Source organism: Trachypithecus francoisi, unplaced genomic scaffold (assembly GCF_009764315.1).
Source record: "Trachypithecus francoisi isolate TF-2019V2 unplaced genomic scaffold, Tfra_2.0 Lachesis_group12, whole genome shotgun sequence".
NCBI classification, from domain to species: Eukaryota; Metazoa; Chordata; class Mammalia; order Primates; family Cercopithecidae; genus Trachypithecus; species Trachypithecus francoisi.
In genome coordinates, this window is record NW_022681457.1 from 121,468,971 (window position 1) to 121,486,820 (window position 17,850).

The following is a 17,850-nucleotide window of genomic DNA, read 5'->3' on the forward strand; positions in this document are numbered from 1 at the left end:
GTGGGTGGTTGACCAGAGGCGCTGACATGCCCAGCGCCCTGCCTCCCCACGGCCGCGCGTGCTGCTTCCTCGGCCACTGGATGACCTGGGAAGGCCCTGCAGCCGCTGGTTGGGCCCACCCTGGGCAGCTGGGGAACATGCTGCTGCCACAGCTCCAAGGACTAGGCCGAGAGATCACACAGCCCTGGCAGGTCTGGTTCAGGTGTCCAGAGTCTCAAGGGGCCGGGGCCCAGTCCCAACTCTCTTCAGCTGAGACTCTCTCCAGAGCCTCTGGAAGCATTATCTGTGGGAGATGAGGCCTGCTGGGCCCCAGGTTGTTTGATGTCCCACCTGCAGGCGTGGGCATGTGACTGGCCTCTGGCTTGATGTTGGATGACCCTGAGGCAGGGCTGGCTCTGGGCCGGGAGAACCACACCCTGTGGAGCCAGCGTCCGCCCAGCAACAGGGTGAGGGCCAAAGCGTCAAGCAGCAGCTCCAGGAGCTCCAGGAGGGAGAGGACGGAGGCCCCAAACCACAGGCTGCAGAGGCTGCCCATGGCTGAGAGCAGCTGCGGCACCTGAGGGTGGGGTGGGGCATGAGGGGTGGGCCTGGGCCCCGTGCCCCTTCTGTGCAGGGCCAGCCACTGGCCCTGCCCCCACCCTAGCCCAGTCTGGGGGCCGAAGCTCACCGAGTACACGGGCGCCTCCTCCACCGAGAGGTAGTTGAGTTCCTGGTAGACAATGTTGATTTTGGCCAGGTTGTTCCTGGGGCAGGATAGAGGCATGAGGGTGCTGGCCCAGACCTTCATGATGGGGAGGGGAGCTGTAAGGGGAGAGGGGCTGGGATGCCCCTCTGGAGGGTGAGGGTGCACTCACCGCTGTCTGTGGCTCTGACGCGGCAGCCCCTGTTCACCAAGCGCAGCCAGAGTCCAGCCCTGCTGGGAGCCGGGAAGGTTTGCTAGGGCCACGGCTCCCCCATGACCCCAGCCATCCCGGGTTCCATGGGTGGATGTGGGGGCAGAGACCACAGGGCAGAGGCTGGGTCAGCCCCGGCCCTGCCTTTGTCTTGGGTGGGCTTCGTGGGTCCTGTGGGGTCTGCCTGGCTGTCCACACCCCCACCCCACCCCTTTGGGGACTCACAGCCGACTTGGCGGAAGGCCACCTGGAGGTCCCAGAGGACAGCTTGAATGCAGACTCCCTGGAAGAGACAGCCGGGGCGTCACCTGCCAGCTACTCAGGGCAATGACCCCTGGCCCTGACCCCAACACCCCCGTCTCACCTGCAGGGCCTGGGGCAGCGGGAGGTACAGGGGAGCCGGTGGGTCTCCAGGTCCTGGTAGAGGCGGTAGAAGCAGTGTCCTGGGGGAGGGGTCAGGGGCATGTGTGAGGCTTGCCATGACCCCCGGCTCATGGCTGGCAGAGTGGGAGGCAGTGGGCAGGACTCACCCCAGGCAGGGTGCCGGGCAGAGCTGCAGTGCTCAGCCCCTGTCGGCAGCGGGTAGAGGTAGTAGCCGCAGGAGCAGGTCTCCACCATCAGCTGCTGGAAGCAGGACACCAGGCAGGCCTAGACAGAGCAGGGACACGGGGGATGGAATGGGGACACAGGGGACGGAGCAGGGACATGGGGGACGAGGCTGGGACACGGGGAATGGAGTGAGGACATGGGGGATGGGGGACTGAGTAGGGACACGCGGGATGGAGCTGGGACACGAGGGACAGAGGGACAGAGCGGGGACATGGGGGATGGAGTGGGTACACAGGGGACGGAGTGGGGGCCTCCATGGGGACTGCCCCTTTCCCAGGCCCTCCGGTACCCTCCCAGACCCCTCCCCCATTACCCCGTGCCCCCTGTCAGCCCAGCCTCACTTCCCCCCGTGACCCCCAGCCAGCCTCACCCCCCCCCCCGCACTCCCCAGCCCAGCCTCACCTGCCTGGTGTAGGAGGTGTTGTGTAGCAGCTCCACCTCCACGCCCTCCCCGCCTGATGTGCAGTGGCTGTAAGGCCTCCCGAGCCGGTGCACCTCATCCTGGGAGGGGACGCTTCAGTTCCAGGGGCCCTGCCCCCACCCCCCAAAGCCCAGGTTGGGCAGGAGGCCCCGGGCCAGAGGTGGGCTGCAGAGACCAGCTCACCTCTCGGATGCTGATGGTGGCCTCCGTCCCTGGCCGGATGCTGAAGCTGTGGTGCCCCACGAAGGGCGTGTGGTTACGGCCGTGAACCATGACCTTGATGCCGGCCCTCGTGGACAGCAGAGGGAGGTGAGGCTGCTGCTCAACCCTGAGGACGAGGCCGACTCCTGGGAGGCCGAGAGCTGGTGTGAGGCCACCTGACCTGCACCGTTGCCCCTACACCGGCCGAGGGCTGGCACTCACCATGGGTGATGCCAGGGCGCTGAGCTGTCCAGACGCCATCAACCGTATAGCAGCTGCCATGGGTGGGGTGATGGAAGGTCTGGAACTGCCTGGTATGAGAAGCTGAGCTCAGACCCTGAATGTTGGCCACCCGCGTCCATCACGCTGGTCTGAGGGGCCATGGCCAGCCTTCGGCGGTTCCCAGCATCCAGCCTGAGGAACCCCAGGGGTGTGGCCATGCTCTGTGGGGCGGGACGGAGGGAGTGGCCCCCCCCCCGCCACGCTCACCGGGCCTGGCAGTCCATGCCGTCGTAACTGCAGGAGAGGACGAAGTGGCCGTCCTGGCTCCCGTGGCTGTCCTCCCACGCCGTGGGCAATAGGGCTAGGATGTCCACATAGTGGAAGCGGTACCAGTCCTGGACAGCCGCCACACCGGACGTGTAGCTGCGGTAGAAGCAGTCGCCGCCCGTGCTGTTGCACTAGGGGAGGGGAGGGAGGGTCAGCTCTGTGGCCAGCAGCAGTCCGGGCCCCGCTCCCCACTCGAGGCCCTGATGGCCACAGGCCCTGGCTGGGACACTCACCAGTCTGAACCCCACTCTGACCCGGCTGCCCGAGTGGCTCAGCCTCTGTAGACGGATCTCCCGGTCCAGGTGGAAGCGGGGCTCGCGGCGGGGGACGGCGGCGGAGAGGGCGTCTCTGCCTTTGCTGAAGTTGACCTTGTACAGGGAGTCAATGTTCTCCCTGGCAAACTCGTCCAGCAGCTCCAGATGGCGGAGGACCAGACTCGGCCTGGGAGGCAGGGCCCTAGAGTCAGAGTCACTGGCCCGGGGCCCCACATTGGCTCCAGCATCCCAGTGTATGCTGTCGGGACAGCAGTGCCTCCCCCACTCAGGATGCCCAGTGGGGTGAGCTGGACCTGGAGCTGGAATTGGAGGCAGTGGCTGCCAGTGAGGTCGGCCCCAGAGTCCAGCCTGCTCACAGCCCCTCCCATCTTCCCTTCTTCTGGAAAGCCTCCCCCTCCCCCACCTCTCCTGAGGGCCCGGGTGTCCCTCCAGGGTGGCACTGACCACACCGAGCCCCCTCCTCGGCTAAAGGGGCCAGTGGGGCTTTGGTCAGGGACAGTCACGGGGCGAGGAGCTGGGGCGGCCACCCCTCCCGCCGACAGCCCTGGCCCTCACCGGCGTGGGTTCCCGTCACACAGGGTGACCAGTGGGAGCAGCTTGCGCTCTGAGTGTACAGAGACGGCCATGAGGACCGGGCGGTGCCAGTGATGCTCCAAGAGGAGCCCCAGCTGCCAAGAGAGTGCGACCAGGGCTCCCAGGGACAGCAGCCCCCAGGACGTCGTCTTGAGGCGGTTTCTGCTGGAGCAGACCAGGCGGATGATACCGTGGATGGTGGCGTTGGTACAGAAGAAGGTGAGCAGCTCCCGGAACGAGGCGGGCAGCTCCACCAGCCCCTCCTGGTGCCCCTCCTGGTGTCCTTCCTGGTGCCCCTCCTGGGGCGGCAGCGGTGGTGCTGATGGTGGCCCCAGCCTGGGGGGCATCTGGGCTGCAGCCTGTGTGCAAAAAGCAGCCTCAGCAGGGCCCAGCCTGCAGCCACTCAGGCCTCCCCACCCTGGGCCTGTCGTGTCCCTCAGCCACCCGTGCCCCGCCCTGCCTTTTGGTTGCTCGGACAAGCCCCTCGCTGGGTGCTACCACACTGCGCCCTTCTCCCTGGATACACCCACCCTGGCACGTGTTAGTGTAGGAGCTGAGTTTGAGTTTGAGCTGCTGGGGCAGCAGGACTCAGAGAACAGGGTGTCCAGGCCCTGCCTGGCCCCGTTTGCAGGCAGGGTTGCGCTGAGTGGGTCTGTGCTGCCGTCCCTACAGGTGGCTGGGCCTCTGGGGAGCCACAGGCCCAGGTGATCCACCAAAAGGCAAGGACTGTAGCGTGTCCATGGGCCCAGCCTGGGGGTCTGGGGCCCTGGGGAAGACTTGCCCTTCTTGTCCCTGATGGCTGCACCCACCCCAGCCCCCAGTGTGGCCTGCTGAGGACTGACTGTGCCAGGCCCATCCAACCAAGTCCGGGAAGCGTCTGGCCTGGACACCGCTCGGCACTGTGGCCCAGGGTGGCCCCACTGAGCTGAATGCCAGGGTGGGCTGTGGAGACACAAGGGCCCCAGGAAACCGAGCCACTGCCTGCCCAGTCCTGTGCTGGAGGCTCTGGAGTCCTGGGATAGGCCCAGCTCTCGCAGCCAGCTTGGAGGGGCCGCAGACGTGCGGATTCACACCACGACGACTCCTTCAGGATTTTCACACTGTCTGTCTTGGTCTGGGTCTGTGAGGCCTCAGCTCTGTCCCACTGCCCAGGTCTGCACCAGGGTACTCTGGGGAGGTGCCAGAACGATCCAGAAGCTTCGGGGCCTGGGGACACTGGGTGGAAGTGGCTCTCCTCGGGTGTGTGGCCCCCACAGGCCTCCAGGAAGCCCAGCCAGGAGCTCCACCACCAGGCACATGGCTCTGCTCACTCTGCGTCCCCCCGGCCGTTCTGAGCAGGGAGGCTAAGAAGCTCGGAAAGTCTGACTCCAGTCCCCACTCCTCATCTCCACCTGGCGCATAGACAGGGCAGCGCCATCCCCCATAGCGGGGGCTGCCAGGTCAGGAGACGCGGGAGCTCTGGATTGGGGTCTGGAGGGTCCGTCAGGGCCCCTAGGGCTTCTCAGATGAGGCAGGGCCTGGACCCCCAGTCAGAGAGGAGCCAGACCCCACCCTGCATGTGCACGTGCGTGCGTGTGTGTGTGTGAGACAGGATGACACTGGCCTCTCCACCCCACCTGCCTCTGTGCCATGTCACGTGGCCAACACATGTGTTCACATGTGGGCAACCCATGGGGTGCGCGGCGCCTGGACGCGCCGTGTCTGCAGTGTTCTCCCAGGGTCTCTCCAGCACACACTATGTACCCCCAATGGGACACAGCCCTTTCCAGGGTGAGGAGGCACTCAGGGATGACCTGCCCCATCGCCACGATGCAATACCATTCCTGATGGCACACAGGCCCAGGCATCGGAAGGAGACCCCCCAACCCAGCCCCTGGTACCTTGAGGTGGGAGCCCCCCACACCCACCCCAAACCCCCACGGTACCTCGAGGCAGGGCCCCCTCACCCCAACCCCCCACCGCAACCCCCCTCACCCCAACCCCCCCACCATACCTGGAGGTGGGAGCCCCACTGTGCGGCTGCTTGCATTCTCCCGTTCATGCTTAGGCGCTCAGCCATTGCGGGGCAGCTGGCAGCTCTGAAGCAGGATGGAGCCTGTGGCCTCCTATTTAAAACAGGCCAGCTGGGCGTGGGGCCGTGCTGCAGGCGAGGGAGGGCCCAGCCAGGGCGGCCACACCTGCCCTGGACCCAGAAGGGGAATTCCTGGAGGACAGAGATGCCCATCCCTCTGCAGGCGAGCCTTTCCCATCCTGAGCCCTGCAGGGGAGGACCGAGGTCCTGACCCTGGCTGAGAGTAAGGGGCTGTAGCCTCTGTAGGGGGGGGGCAGTGTTGGGCTGAGACCCCCTTGGAAGCCTCTTTCTTTCCTTCCTTGCTTCCTTCCTTCCTCCCTTCCTTCCTTTTCTTTTTTACTTTCTCTCTCTCTGTCTCTCTCTCCCTCCCTCCCTCCCTCCCCCTCTCCCTCTCTCTCTCTCTCTTTCTCTTTCTCTCTTTCTTTTTGAGATGGAGTTTGACTCTTGTTGCCCAGGCTGGAGTGCAATGGCGCGATCTCGACTCACTGCAACCTCCACCTCCCGGGTTCAAGTAATTCTCCTGCTCCTCAGTAGCTGGGATTATAGGCATGTGCCACCATGCCCGGCCAATTTTGTATTTTTAGTAGAGATGGGGTTTATCCATGCTGGTCAGGCTGGTCTTGAACTCCCAACCTCAGATGATTTGCCCACCTCAGCCTCCCAAAGTGCTGGGATTATAGGCTTGAGCCACCGCGCCCGGCCCGGAAGCCCCATCTTTCTCTGCCAGCTCCTGGAACTCAGATCCAGCGCTGTTGTGGACTCCCAGCACTCCCTCCCTTCCCTGCCCGCTCTCCTCCTGCAGCTCTGACCACAAGAGTATGTGGCTGACAGACACTGAGTGGGGACCTCAGCTCCCAGATCCAGTGTCTCTCGGGACCAGAGGCCCAGCCACTGGGACAGGTGCTAATGTGGGAACCACCAAGGGCCCGGTGTGGAGATGGCACCTGCTCCCCTGAGTGGGCACAGTGGCTCACCCTCCCTGCTGGACACTACAGCCACCACCAACCACACCGCACACTAAGATGACGCACCACACGCTAATATGGCATGTCACACGCTAAAGGCACAGCATGTTTTCAGTCCACACTCACACCACACACACCAAGATGCTGGCACACGTGAAAGTGACTCACGACGGCTGGGCGCAGTGGCTCACGCCTGTAATCCCAGCACTTTGGGAGGCCGAGGTGGGTGGATCACGAGGGCAGGAGATCAAGACCATCCCAGCTAACACTGTAAAACCCCATCTCTACTAAAAACACAAAAAATGAGCTGGGCGTGGTGGCAGCACCTGTAGTCCCAGCTACTCGGGAGGCTGAGGCAGGAGAGTGGCAGAGTGAGACTCCGTCTCAAAAAAAAAAAGAAAGTGACTCATGACACACTAAGACCACACACACGCTAAGACCTCACACATGCTAAGACCTCACACATGCTAAGACCATGCACACGCTAAGACCTCACACATGCAAAGACCACACACATGCTAAGACTGTGCACACGCTAAGACCTCACACATGCTAAGACCACACACACGCTAAGACCTCGCACACGGTAAGACCACGTGCTACTGTCAGGGTCCAAATCACAGTCTCCCAGGCTGGCATCCTTAGCCCCAGTGTGGTTGTGTGTGGAAGGCAGGTGTCCCTGTCCCCCAGGACCACCCCACCCCTGTCTACTGTGGGACCCTAGATATCCAGGTGGCCTCACCATCCCAGATGACCAGACCCAGCCGGGCCCAGGTTGGAAGGGTGGGCTCTGTGTTCCTGACATCCTGTCCCAAGTGGTCCCTGGGCTTGGCTGGGGGAGCCCAGCCCCACAGAGTCCAGCAGCAGAGCCATGGCTCTGAGGAGGGTGAGGTCACCTGCCTGCAGGCTCTGGAAGGAAGCAGCTGCCACCAGTGACGTCCCGGAGAGGGAAGTTGTGCTGGAGTCACCCAGGCCCGTGAGAATCACAGCTTTGTCACTGGTGGCATGGCCTTCCCAAGTTACTCAACCTCTCTGCGCTCATTTCCTCGAGCGCCAGATGGGGCTGGGGCGCTTCTCCAAGCTTGTGGCAGGGGGAGCTGATGTCATGGAGACCCCACCGGCCAGCGGCAGGGCCCCCGGACACAGCACAAGCCTGGGGCATCTCCCCCACCACATCTGGGCGGCTTTGTGGGTGGGCCGCACCTGCTGAGGAGACAGGGCGCACATGGCCCAGGGGGCTACTTGGCAGCCAGGGGCAAGGTCCTAGGTGCTTGTTAGTGATTGTGGCTGGAAGCAGCCTGTGCCTCCCTGTGTCCTTGGGAGTGGCCTGGCAGAGAGCCCAGCCTTGGTGCAGCGTGCAGACAGGGAGAGAGCCCAGGTCCGGCCAGAGGGGCCTGGTCCAGCCAAAGGGCAGCTTACAGGGAGCAAGGCCCCCGGCTTCCTGTGGGAGTGGGAGCCCTGGCAGGGGGCAGGGCACACCTTCAATGACCCAAGCCCTGCAGGGCCTGAGTCCAAGCACATCTCAGCTGGATCACACAGCTCCCGACTACACTCCCCGTCCCACACCCCTGTATCGGGCCAGAGAGGAGGCAGAGGGGGTGGCCACAGAGCACATGTCTGGTGCTGGTGAAGCCAAATGGTCCTCCCCCTCTTCTGGGTCATCCCCTCGCTGGCCCGGTGCAGGGGGTGGGGTGGGGTGAACCCAGTTCCTGGCATGTGGGGGTCCTGTGGTCACTGCCCCATGACCACGTGAGCCTGAATGAGAGAAGGGACGGGCAGGCATCCCTGGCTCCCTTTGACCCCATGCCTCTGCCGTTTCCCAGGAAGGACGGCCAGGCCGCATCTACCGAGCATGGCTGTGAGCTCACCCCTGTGGGCCACTAAGGTAGCCAGGCCACAGGTAATGAGGGAGCGGTGTTGTCTCCCATGCCAGTGCCACCCTGGAGATGGCAGGCACCTGACATCTGTGGGACCCCAGCCAGGACCTCCTACCCCAGAGCCCAGTTTCCTCCCCTGGGGTGAGCATCCCCCACTCAGGGTCACTCTGAGTCAGCCCTGGGAGGGTTCTGGTGCAACAGACATGCAGCCCAAGGTCAGGATTCCTGTGGGCGTGGGCAGGCCAGGGGTGGCCTGGGGTCCCTCTGGGGTCCTGTACCCAGGCAGGTGAAGAGCCTCCCAGGCAGAGCCCCCTCAGCCCTGGGCATCAGTTGCACTGTCTGGCGGAGCCCCCACAGAACAGGCACTAAGGTGCCCCCGGCTGCTAGCCTGGGTGGGGGCTGAGGGTGGGAAGGTGGAGCCTGGGGTCTGGCCAGTGTCCCCCACTGGGAGGAGTGAGGTGTGTGTGGGCTGCCTTCTAGGTTTCCTCATAAACCAAAAATAAAATTATAAGCCCTGAACTGTCTGAATGGACCCCTGGTCTCAGCCACAGGCATTCCAAAGTTAACCTGAAAAACTAGCTCAGCCATGATAGGAAGGGGGTAGGACGCACCTCGTGCCTCCTCCCTGTTGGAATTCAGGCACAACTGACCAGCATCAGCCTCCCCTCAGGCCTTGAGTCGGACGAGAAGCATTTGCATTTACAGTTGCTTCTCTCTGAGGCCTGTGACCTAGTGGCTTCATCTGTGATAAAACGTTCATCTCCACAACCCCATATTGCAACCAGACATTCCTTTCTACTGATAATAACTCTTTCCACCAATTGCCAATCAGATTTTTTTTTTCTGAGACAGAGTTTTGCTCTGTCGCCCAGGCTGGAGTGCAGTGGTGTGACCTCGGCCCACTGCAGCCTCCGCCTTCCAGGTTCACACGATTCTTCTGCCTCAGCCTCTCCAGTAGCTGGAATCACAGGCACGTGCCACCACACCCTGATCATTTTTGTATTTTTTGTCGAGATAGGGTCTTGTCATGTTGCCCAGGCCGACCCTGAACTGCTGGGCTCAAGTGATCTGCCTACCTCGGCCTCCCAAAGTGCTGGGATTACAGGTGTGAGCCGCTGCACCTGGCCCAGAAACATTTTACATCTACCTATGACCTGGAAGCCCCCGTTGGAGTGGTTCCACCCTTCCAGATGGAACCAATGTAAATCTTACATGTATTGATTGAAGTCTCATATTCCTTTTTTGTCTTTTTTTTTTTTTTTTCCTTTTTGTGGAGAACAGGGTCTCGCTGTATTACCCAGGCAGGTCTTGAACTCCTGGGCTCAAGCTATCCTCCCGCCTCTGCCTCCCTGAGAGCTGGGATTACAGGCGTGAGCCACCGCGCCCGGCTGAAGTCTCATATCCCTAAAATGTAAGGCCGGGCGCGGTGGCTCAGCCCTGGAATCCCAGCACTGTGGGAGGCCAACGTGGGAGGGTCACAAGGTCAAGAGATCGAGACCATCTTGGCCAACACAGTGAAATCCTGTCTCTACTAAAAATACAAAAATTGGCTGGGCATGGTAGTCCCAGCTACTTGGGAGGCTGAGGCAAGAGAATGGTGTGAACCCGGGAGGTGGAGCTTGTAGTGAATGGAGATCACACCACTGGACTCCAGCCTGGGCGACACAGAGAGACTCCGTCTCAAAAAAAAAAAAAAAAAGTATGAAAGCAAGCTGTACCCACACCACCTTGGGTACATGTCGTCAGGACCTCCTGAGGCCGTGTCCCGGGCACGTCCTTAAGCTTGGCAAAATAAACCTTCTAAATTGGTTGAGACGTGTCTCAGATACTTGTGGATTCGCACCTTGGTAACCATGAAGGGCTTCTGAATGGAGGTGCCCTGACCGTTGACAGATTTCCTACTGGTGCCTGGTACCAGCTTAAGCTCTCCTTATGGCTCAGACCAACAGGACAATTTACTGAGGCCTCAGAGCTCCCCACACAATTCCTGACCTCTCACAATCTGGTTGAGATCTGAAGTTTATTTTGCTGTGTGAATCCTCTTCTGGAGTTTTACTTGCTTCCATGACAATGGAAGGCTGGTAACTTCTGGAGTTTGAGCTCACATCCAACAGGGAGGGGGAGTTCGAATTTTCGTTCCTGTTTTCAGGAGGATAGACAGCGGTCTTGAACGGGGCCCCATTCCTAGGGAAGTAGAGGAATTGGGGTTTTTCTCTTGGAAATCCTCCTTAATGACTAAAATTGACAACCAGCTGGTCTTTTTTCTTTTTTTTTTTTCAGACTGAGTCTTGCTCTGTCGCCCAGGCTGGAGTGCAGTGGCATGATTTCGTCTCACTGCAACCTCCACCTCCCGGGTTCAAGTGATTCTCCTGTCTCAGCCTCCTGAGTACCTGGGATTATAGACGCCCGCCATCATGCTTGACTAATTTTTGTATTTCTAGTAGAGACGGGGTTTCACCTTGTTGGTCAGGCTGGTCTTGAACTCCTGACCTCAGGTGATCCCCCTGCCTCGGCCTCCCAAAGTGCTGGGATTACAGGCGTGAGCCACCACACCCAGCCAATCGCCTTTCTTTCTTTCTTTCTCTCTCTCTCTCTCTCTCTTTCTTTTTTTTTTTTTTTTTTTTTTTTGCGACGAAGCCTTACTCTGTCACCCAGGCTGGAGTGCAGTGGCGTGGTATCGGCTTACTGTAACCTCCGCCTCTTGGGTTCAAGCAATTCTCCTGCCTCAGCCTCCCAAGTAGCTGTGATTTCAGGTGTGCGCCACCATACCTGGCTAATTTTTTTTTTTTTTTTTTTGAGACGGAGTCTGGCTCTGTTGCCCAGGCTGGAGTGCAGTGGCGCAATCTTGGCTTGCTGTAACCTCCGCCTCCTGGGTTCACACCATTATCCTGCCTCAGCCTCCCGAGTAGCTGGGACTACAGGTGCCCGCTACCACACCCTGCTAATTTTTGCATTTGTAGTAGAGACGGGGTTTCACCGTGTTAGCCAGGCTGGTCTTGATCTCCTGACCTTGTGATCCGCTTGCCTCGGTCTCCCAAAGTGCTGAGCTTACATGTGTGAGCCACCCCGCCCGGCCGCCTTTTTCTTTCTTTTTTTTTTTTTTTTGAGACGGAGTCTCGCTCTGCCGCCCAGGCTGGAGTGCAGTGGCCGGGTCTCAGCTCACTGCAAGCTCCGCCTCCTGGGTTTACGCCATTCTCCTGCCTCAGCCTCCCAAGCAGCTGGGACTACAGGCGCCCGCCATGTCGCCCGGCTAGTTTTTTGTATTTTTTAGTAGAGACGGGGTTTCACCATGTTAGCCAGGATGGTCTCGATCTCCTGACCTCGTGATCCGCCCGTCTCGGCCTCCCAAAGTGCTGGGATTACAAGCTTGAGCCACCGCGCCCGGCCACCTTTTTCTTAAGACAAGGAGAACGACCCTGTTTTTTTCTAGCTCGGACGTGCACTCCTCGGGTCTTCTCTGTTGCTTTTTCTCCCAAAATTAAGCCCAACTGGCTTGTCCGTGCGTTTGTATGAGGAACTGAATTGTTGTTTGTATAGACAAATGAGAGACTGAGCTTTCTCAGCTCCAGAAAGAAAGGCATTTTGCTCCTCCCAGCTGAAAGGCGTCCCTGGGTGACTGAGCCAAGCGGGTGTGTCTTGTGGGCTGATCCCCCTGACATGCAGCAGCCCCCCCGGGGCCCCCAACGCAATCAGTTTAAAGGCTCATCCAGGAGATGCAGGCAGGAGCTGCTCACTCCGTGTTTTTTTTTTTTTTTTTTGAGCCGGAGTCTCGCTCTGTCGCCCAGGCTGGAGTGCAGTGGCCAGATCTCAGCTCACTGCAAGCTCTGCCTCCTGGGTTTACGCCATTCTCCTGCCTCAGCCTCCCGAGTAGCTGGGACTACAGGCGCCGCCACCTCGCCCGGCTAGTTTTTTGTATTTTTAGTAGAGACGGGGTTTCACCGTGTTAGCCAGGATGGTCTCGATTTCCTGACCTTGTGATCCGCCCGTCTCGGCCTCCCAAAGTGCTGGGATTACAGGCTTGAGCCACCGCGCCCGGCTCACTCCGTGTTTTGAGTCCTCTCAGAGGTGTTGGACTTACAGAGAGAGAAACTGACACACGTAAGAGGGCGAAGATGCCTCAGTGGTGACACACTGTGGAGTCCCGCCCACGACCCGTCCACAACCGGCATACTCAACCCGCTCCACAGAACCCCGGGTCACAGCCCAGTTCCTCCTTTCAAGAAAAAAAAAGTGAGAAATAATGTAAGGCTCAGGAAAGACAGGGAACGCCCTCCTTCCAGGCACCCGCCGGTTTTATGGCGCCTCTACTTGCAAGTGTTGATGTAAAACTGAAAATGTCAAGGGCATGCTGGGTTTCCTAGTGCCCCAGCTGGCTTCATATTATGGTCTTTTGGGGCACATTTTATTTTATTTTATTTTATTTTTTTTTTGAGACGGAGTCTTGCTGTGTTGCCCAGGCGGGAGTGCAGTGGCCGGATCTCAGCTCACTGCAAGCTCCGCCTCCCGGGTTTACGCCATTCTCTCGCCTCAGCCTCCCGAGTAGCTGGGACTACAGGCGCCCGCCATCTCGCCCGGCTAATTTTTTGTATTTTTTTTTTTTTTTAGTAGAGACGGGGTTTCACCGTGTTAGCCAGGATGGTCTCGATCTCCTGACCTCGTGATCCGCCCGTCTCGGCCTCCCAAAGTGCTGGGATTACAGGCTTGAGCCACCGCGCCCGGCCTGGGGCACATTTTAAACTGACAGGCAAATTCTATCCAGGAAAATTTCAGAGCCCAAAGGTCAGCCTGCAACTACAGAACTACAGAGTTCCTGGCCAGGTGTGGTGGCTTACCCTGTAATCCCAGCACTTTGGGAGGCCAAAGTGGGCGGATCACCTGAGGTCAGGAGTTCGAGACCAGCCTGGCCGACAGGGTGAAACCCCATCTCTACTAAAAATACAAAAATGAGCCGGGCGTGGTGACATTCACCTGTAATCCTAGCTACTTGGGAAGCTTAGGCAGGAGAATAGCTTGAACCTGGAAGGCGGAGGTTGCAGTGAGCCAAGATCATGCCATTGCACCCCAGCCAAGGCCACAAGAGCAAAACTCTGTTTCAAAAAAAAAAAAAAGAAAAAGAAAAAAAAAAAAAAAGAACTGTAGAGTTCCTAAGTTCTCTACCTCTCTGTTTCCTTTGCTGCCTGCTTTAAAGTTGCTGTTATTTTTTTCTTTTTTGAGACAGAGTCTCACTGTGTCACCCAGGATGGAGTGCAGTGGTGTGATCTTGGCTCACTGTAACCTCTGCCTCCGGGGTTCAAGCTATTCTCCTGCCTCAGACTCCCAAGTAGCCGTAGCCGGGATTACAAGTGTGAGCCACCATGCCTGGCTAATTTTTGTAAATTTAGTAGAGACGTGGTTTCACCATGTTGGCTAAGCTGGTCTTGAACTCCTGGCCTCAGGCAATCCGCTCGCCTTGGCCTACCAAAATGCCAGGATGACAGGTGTGAGCCACTATGCCCGACCAGTTGTTACTTTTCTTTCTTCTTTTTTTTTTTTTTGAGACGGAGTCTCGCTCTGTCGCCCGGGCTAGAGTGCAGTGGCCAGATCTCAGCTCACTGCAAGCTCCACCTCCCGGGTTTACGCCATTCTCCTGCCTCAGCCTCCCGAGTAGCTGGGACTACAGGCGCCCGCCACCTCGCCAGGCTAGTTTTTTATATTTTTTAGTAGAGACGGGGTTTCACAGTGTTAGCCAGGATGGTCTCAATCTCCTGACCTCGTGATCCGCCCGTCTCGGCCTCCCAAAGTGCTGGGATTACAGGCTTAAGCCACCGCGCCCAGCCTGTTTTTCTAACCAGTGACTTTGTGTTGATATGTCATGGTTAGAGGTGTAAAGCAAAAGCTGTAGGATTTTTGTATGAGTGTGTATGCGTGTTCAGATATGTTTATGTGTACATACGTGGATTCTGTTATATGTTTTGTGGCCATAAGGTACCAAATTGGCTTAAGTTAAGGAGTACTCATACATTTAGTACATAATAGCAAATTTCACGTGAATTAAGTAAAATCTTTTTTTTTTTTTTGAGATGGAGTCTCACTCTGCCCCCAGGCTGGAGTGCAGTGGCATGATCTCGGCTCACTGCAAGTTTTACCTTCTGGGTTCAGGCCATTATTCTGCCTCAGCCTCCTGAGTAGCTGGGACTACAGGCGCCCGACACCACACCTGGCTAATTTTTTGTATATTTTAGTAGAGATGGGGTTTCACCATGTTAGCCAAGATGTTCTTGATCTCCTGACCTCATGATCCGCCCGCCTCAGCCTCCCAGAGTGCTGGGATTACAGGCATGAGCCACTGTGCCCAGCCAAAAGTATTGGTAAAGTAATATAAAAAGTGTCTTTAAAACTGTCAGCATACATTTTTGTTTGCATTTATTGATTTATAAGGGGTCAAAACTTGACATAAGCATTATAAAACTCTAAACCCAGCTGAACGCCACGCATGGTGGCTCATGCCTGTAATCCCAGAACTTTGGGAGGCTGAGGCAGATAGATCACCTGAGATCAGGAATTTGAGACTAGTCTGGCCAACATGGCAAAACCCCATCTCTACTGAAAAATAAAAAAATTAGCCAGGTGTGGTAGCGCATGCCTATACTCCCAGCTACTCAGGAAGCTGAGGCATGAGAATCACTTGAACCTGGAAAGGGGAGGTTGCAGTGAGCTGAGATCGAGCCATTGCACTCCAGCTTGGGCAACAGAGTGAGACTGCATGTAAAAAAAAAAAAAAAAATTATAGGAAAATGTTCTTTCTACAAAATTTCTTATTAAAAGGTAAATAATTTTGTCTAATTCAAAGCTTATTTAAAGTTTATGTATAAAATGAAGTAAAAAGAACAAGAAAATAAGGGAGACTGAGGAAAGTTATAGATATAAAGAGGTCTTTTTGTTAAATAAGGTTAAAAGAAAAATAATTTTATATGAGAAAGAATCTTGTATGGTAAATGTCCTTAAATAAATGACTGGTTGTTTTTAAAAAAGGGATGTTCAGAACAAACTAGAAAGTCCACATGTTGTGAATGGTCTGTGTAAGCTGCAAATACATTTAGTAAAAAAGGAATTTATAAAAATGTTACATGATAGATCGGGCATGGTGGCTCACGCCTGTAATCCCAAAATTAGCCAGGTGTGGTGGTGCATGCCTATAGTTCCAGCTGCTCAGGAGACTGAGGCAGGAGACTCAGTGGAACCCGGGAGGCGGAGGCTGCAGTGAGCTGAGATCAGGCCACTGCACTCCAGCTTGGGGGACAGAGCGAGACTCCATCTGAAAAAAAAAAAAAAATTGTTTTAAGGGGTAATGAATGCCGGTCCATGTCCATTCCTATCTGGCCTAGACATTTTAATGGGCTGTAAATCTTTTAACTATAAGTCCCTGGGTCGGAGGGAGTCCTACTAAGGGGCGGGATTGACCCAGGGTAGGCAGCCATACCAGCCCAGCAATGCTATGAGACACAATAAAGATTTGGTAGCCATTGATGTTGCCTCTGGCAAAGCTTGGCCAGAAGGGGTGAATGCAAACCAAAAATTAAACCCTAAGGCTCCCCAACCATCCGTGTGGAGCCCTCCTCTCAGCCAAGGACATTCCAATGTTAACCTGGAAACTTGCTCAGGCCATGGTGGGAGGGGGTCGTAGGTCATGCCTCCTCCCTTTTGGAATTCAGGAAAAGCTGACCAGCATTAACATCAACATAGGCCTTAAGTCTGATAGCAAACATTTACAAGGTATTCTCTCTGAAGCTGGAGACCCGAGGCTTCAGCTGCATGCAAAACCACAAACCCTTACTGAAACCCAGACATTCCTTTCTGTTGATAATAACTCTTTCAACCAACTGTCAATCAGAATCATTTTGAATCTACCTGTAACCCAGAAGTCCCCCCACACCACCCCAACTTATCCTGCCCTTTCCGATTGAACCCGTGTAAATAAATCACGTCTCCCTAACATGTATAAAAGCAGCTGTGCCACAAGCACCTTGGGCACCTCCTGAGGCTGTCATGGGTGTGTTCTTAACCGTGGCAAATCAACTTTCTAAAGGGACTGAGACCTTCCTCAGATGCTTTTGGGTTTGCACCCTCCAAGTTGGGATTCTCTGTCCCTCAAGCCCCCGCCGGCCAGACAGTCCCTGCTGTTCAGAGGCAGCCAAGGCTTTCTGGTCCGACCCTGGGGGCTGGAGGAGGTGGGGGCAGGAGGTGGCAACTGGGTTGGGGGATGTTTCATTGGGTCCCCAAAGCAGAGGGTGCCCCCCACTGCCCAAGATGCTGAGGGTGGTCCCTGTTGTCCTATTCCTGAAGCTGCCAGAGGAAGCCCCTCCTGAGCGCCGGCCCACAGCAGAAGGGCTGCTCCTGCCCTGGGAGGGCAATCTCAGGGTTGAGAAGGTTACAGCCACCATCCGCCACCAACCTGGCTGCTTGTGCCAATCCCACTGGCTAAGGCCGTCGGCTCTTTGGCTAGAGGCCTGGGCAGCCTGTGTCTTGCTTACCAGAAGGCCACAAATGCGGGTGGGTGGGGTAAGGGCCATGGTGGGGTCTTGGCAAGACATGCTGGTCACACCTGTCCCAGGCCCCTTCTCCCTGGGGTGTGACTCAGCCATGCTCCTGAGCAGGATCCTCTGAGCTGAGCCTCACTGCCGCCTTCCCACCTGCAGAGTCCCCAAAGGTGCGCTCTCATCACACACTACTGAGGAACAAACAAGGCAGGGCGGGCCTCCATCTGCCACGGGCTACAGCCGTGAGCATGCAAGCGAGTGGACGTGCTGGTGCCTGTATCTGCAGCCGGTGTGGCTTCCCTTACATAACTTTCCATGCTGTAAAAACAGCTCGGCCCGCCCTGCATGGGAACGGCAGAGGCCTGAGAGGAGGCAGAGGAAGGAGGCTGGATGCTGAGCTGTTTTCTGAAGGTGGTGCCTGTGACGTGAGGAATGGAGGCAGGCTGGATTCCCACGGGCTGAGGCTGCGTGGACATTCCTCCTGGCTTCTGCCCCAGGACCTGCAGCAGCGTCTCAGATCCCCACCAAGGTGTCTCGGAGGGGCAGAGTCAGGCTGAGCATGGACACAGCCTGCCCTCTGCCCGTAGCCACAGCGGGACCGACCCTCAGTGTTCAGCCACCTTGCTGACCTGTGGTTGTCCCTGAGAGGCCATCAGGGTTGGGGCAGCCAGTTGGCGAGGTCCACCTCCCGATCCCCCACCAGGGGACTACCCTCAGCTCCCCGCTGTCCTCAGCTGCCTCTCGGGGAGGCAGTGGGCTGCGTGCCTGCCCTCAGCGTCCTACCCCAGCGCCTGGCCACCTACAGCTCCCTCCCAATGTGTCTGGGGTCAGAGAGAGGTGGAGAGGACGCCGCGCCCCGCGCTTTCTGCAGTCTGTCCAGAGGGAGGTCAGGGGCGTCCC

General features: G+C 57.6%; 1 protein-coding gene across 1 annotated transcript; it reads right to left on the reverse strand.

Moving 5' to 3' along the window:
* Positions 1–110: 110 nt before the first annotated feature.
* SCNN1D (sodium channel epithelial 1 subunit delta) lies at positions 111–17,194 on the reverse strand. The gene is made up of 14 exons (XM_033228770.1): positions 16,945–17,194; positions 5,515–5,626; positions 3,504–3,880; positions 2,907–3,114; positions 2,614–2,804; positions 2,347–2,435; positions 2,107–2,270; positions 1,905–2,003; positions 1,424–1,541; positions 1,258–1,336; positions 1,119–1,176; positions 855–913; positions 668–743; positions 111–556 (listed from the first exon to the last, which is right to left on the reverse strand). The coding sequence occupies exons 2-14, from the start codon at positions 5,578–5,580 to the stop codon at positions 215–217; spliced, it is 1,926 nt and encodes a 641-aa protein (XP_033084661.1). The 5' UTR covers positions 5,581–5,626; positions 16,945–17,194; the 3' UTR covers positions 111–214.
* Between the last annotated feature and the right edge of the window lie 656 nt (positions 17,195–17,850).

Excerpts from the sequence above, each read along its gene's own strand:
- SCNN1D (XM_033228770.1), bottom strand. The coding sequence starts at position 5,580 with ATGGCTGAGCGCCTAAGCATGAACGGGAGAATGCAAGCAGCCGCACAG. Across the intron at positions 2,436-2,613 it reads GGCATGGACTGCCAGGCCCG|GCAGTTCCAGACCTTCCATC; the intron begins GTGAGCGTGGCG and ends TTCTCATACCAG. Across the intron at positions 914-1,118 it reads GGCCTTCCGCCAAGTCGGCT|GGCTGGACTCTGGCTGCGCT; the intron begins GTGAGTCCCCAA and ends GGCTCCCAGCAG.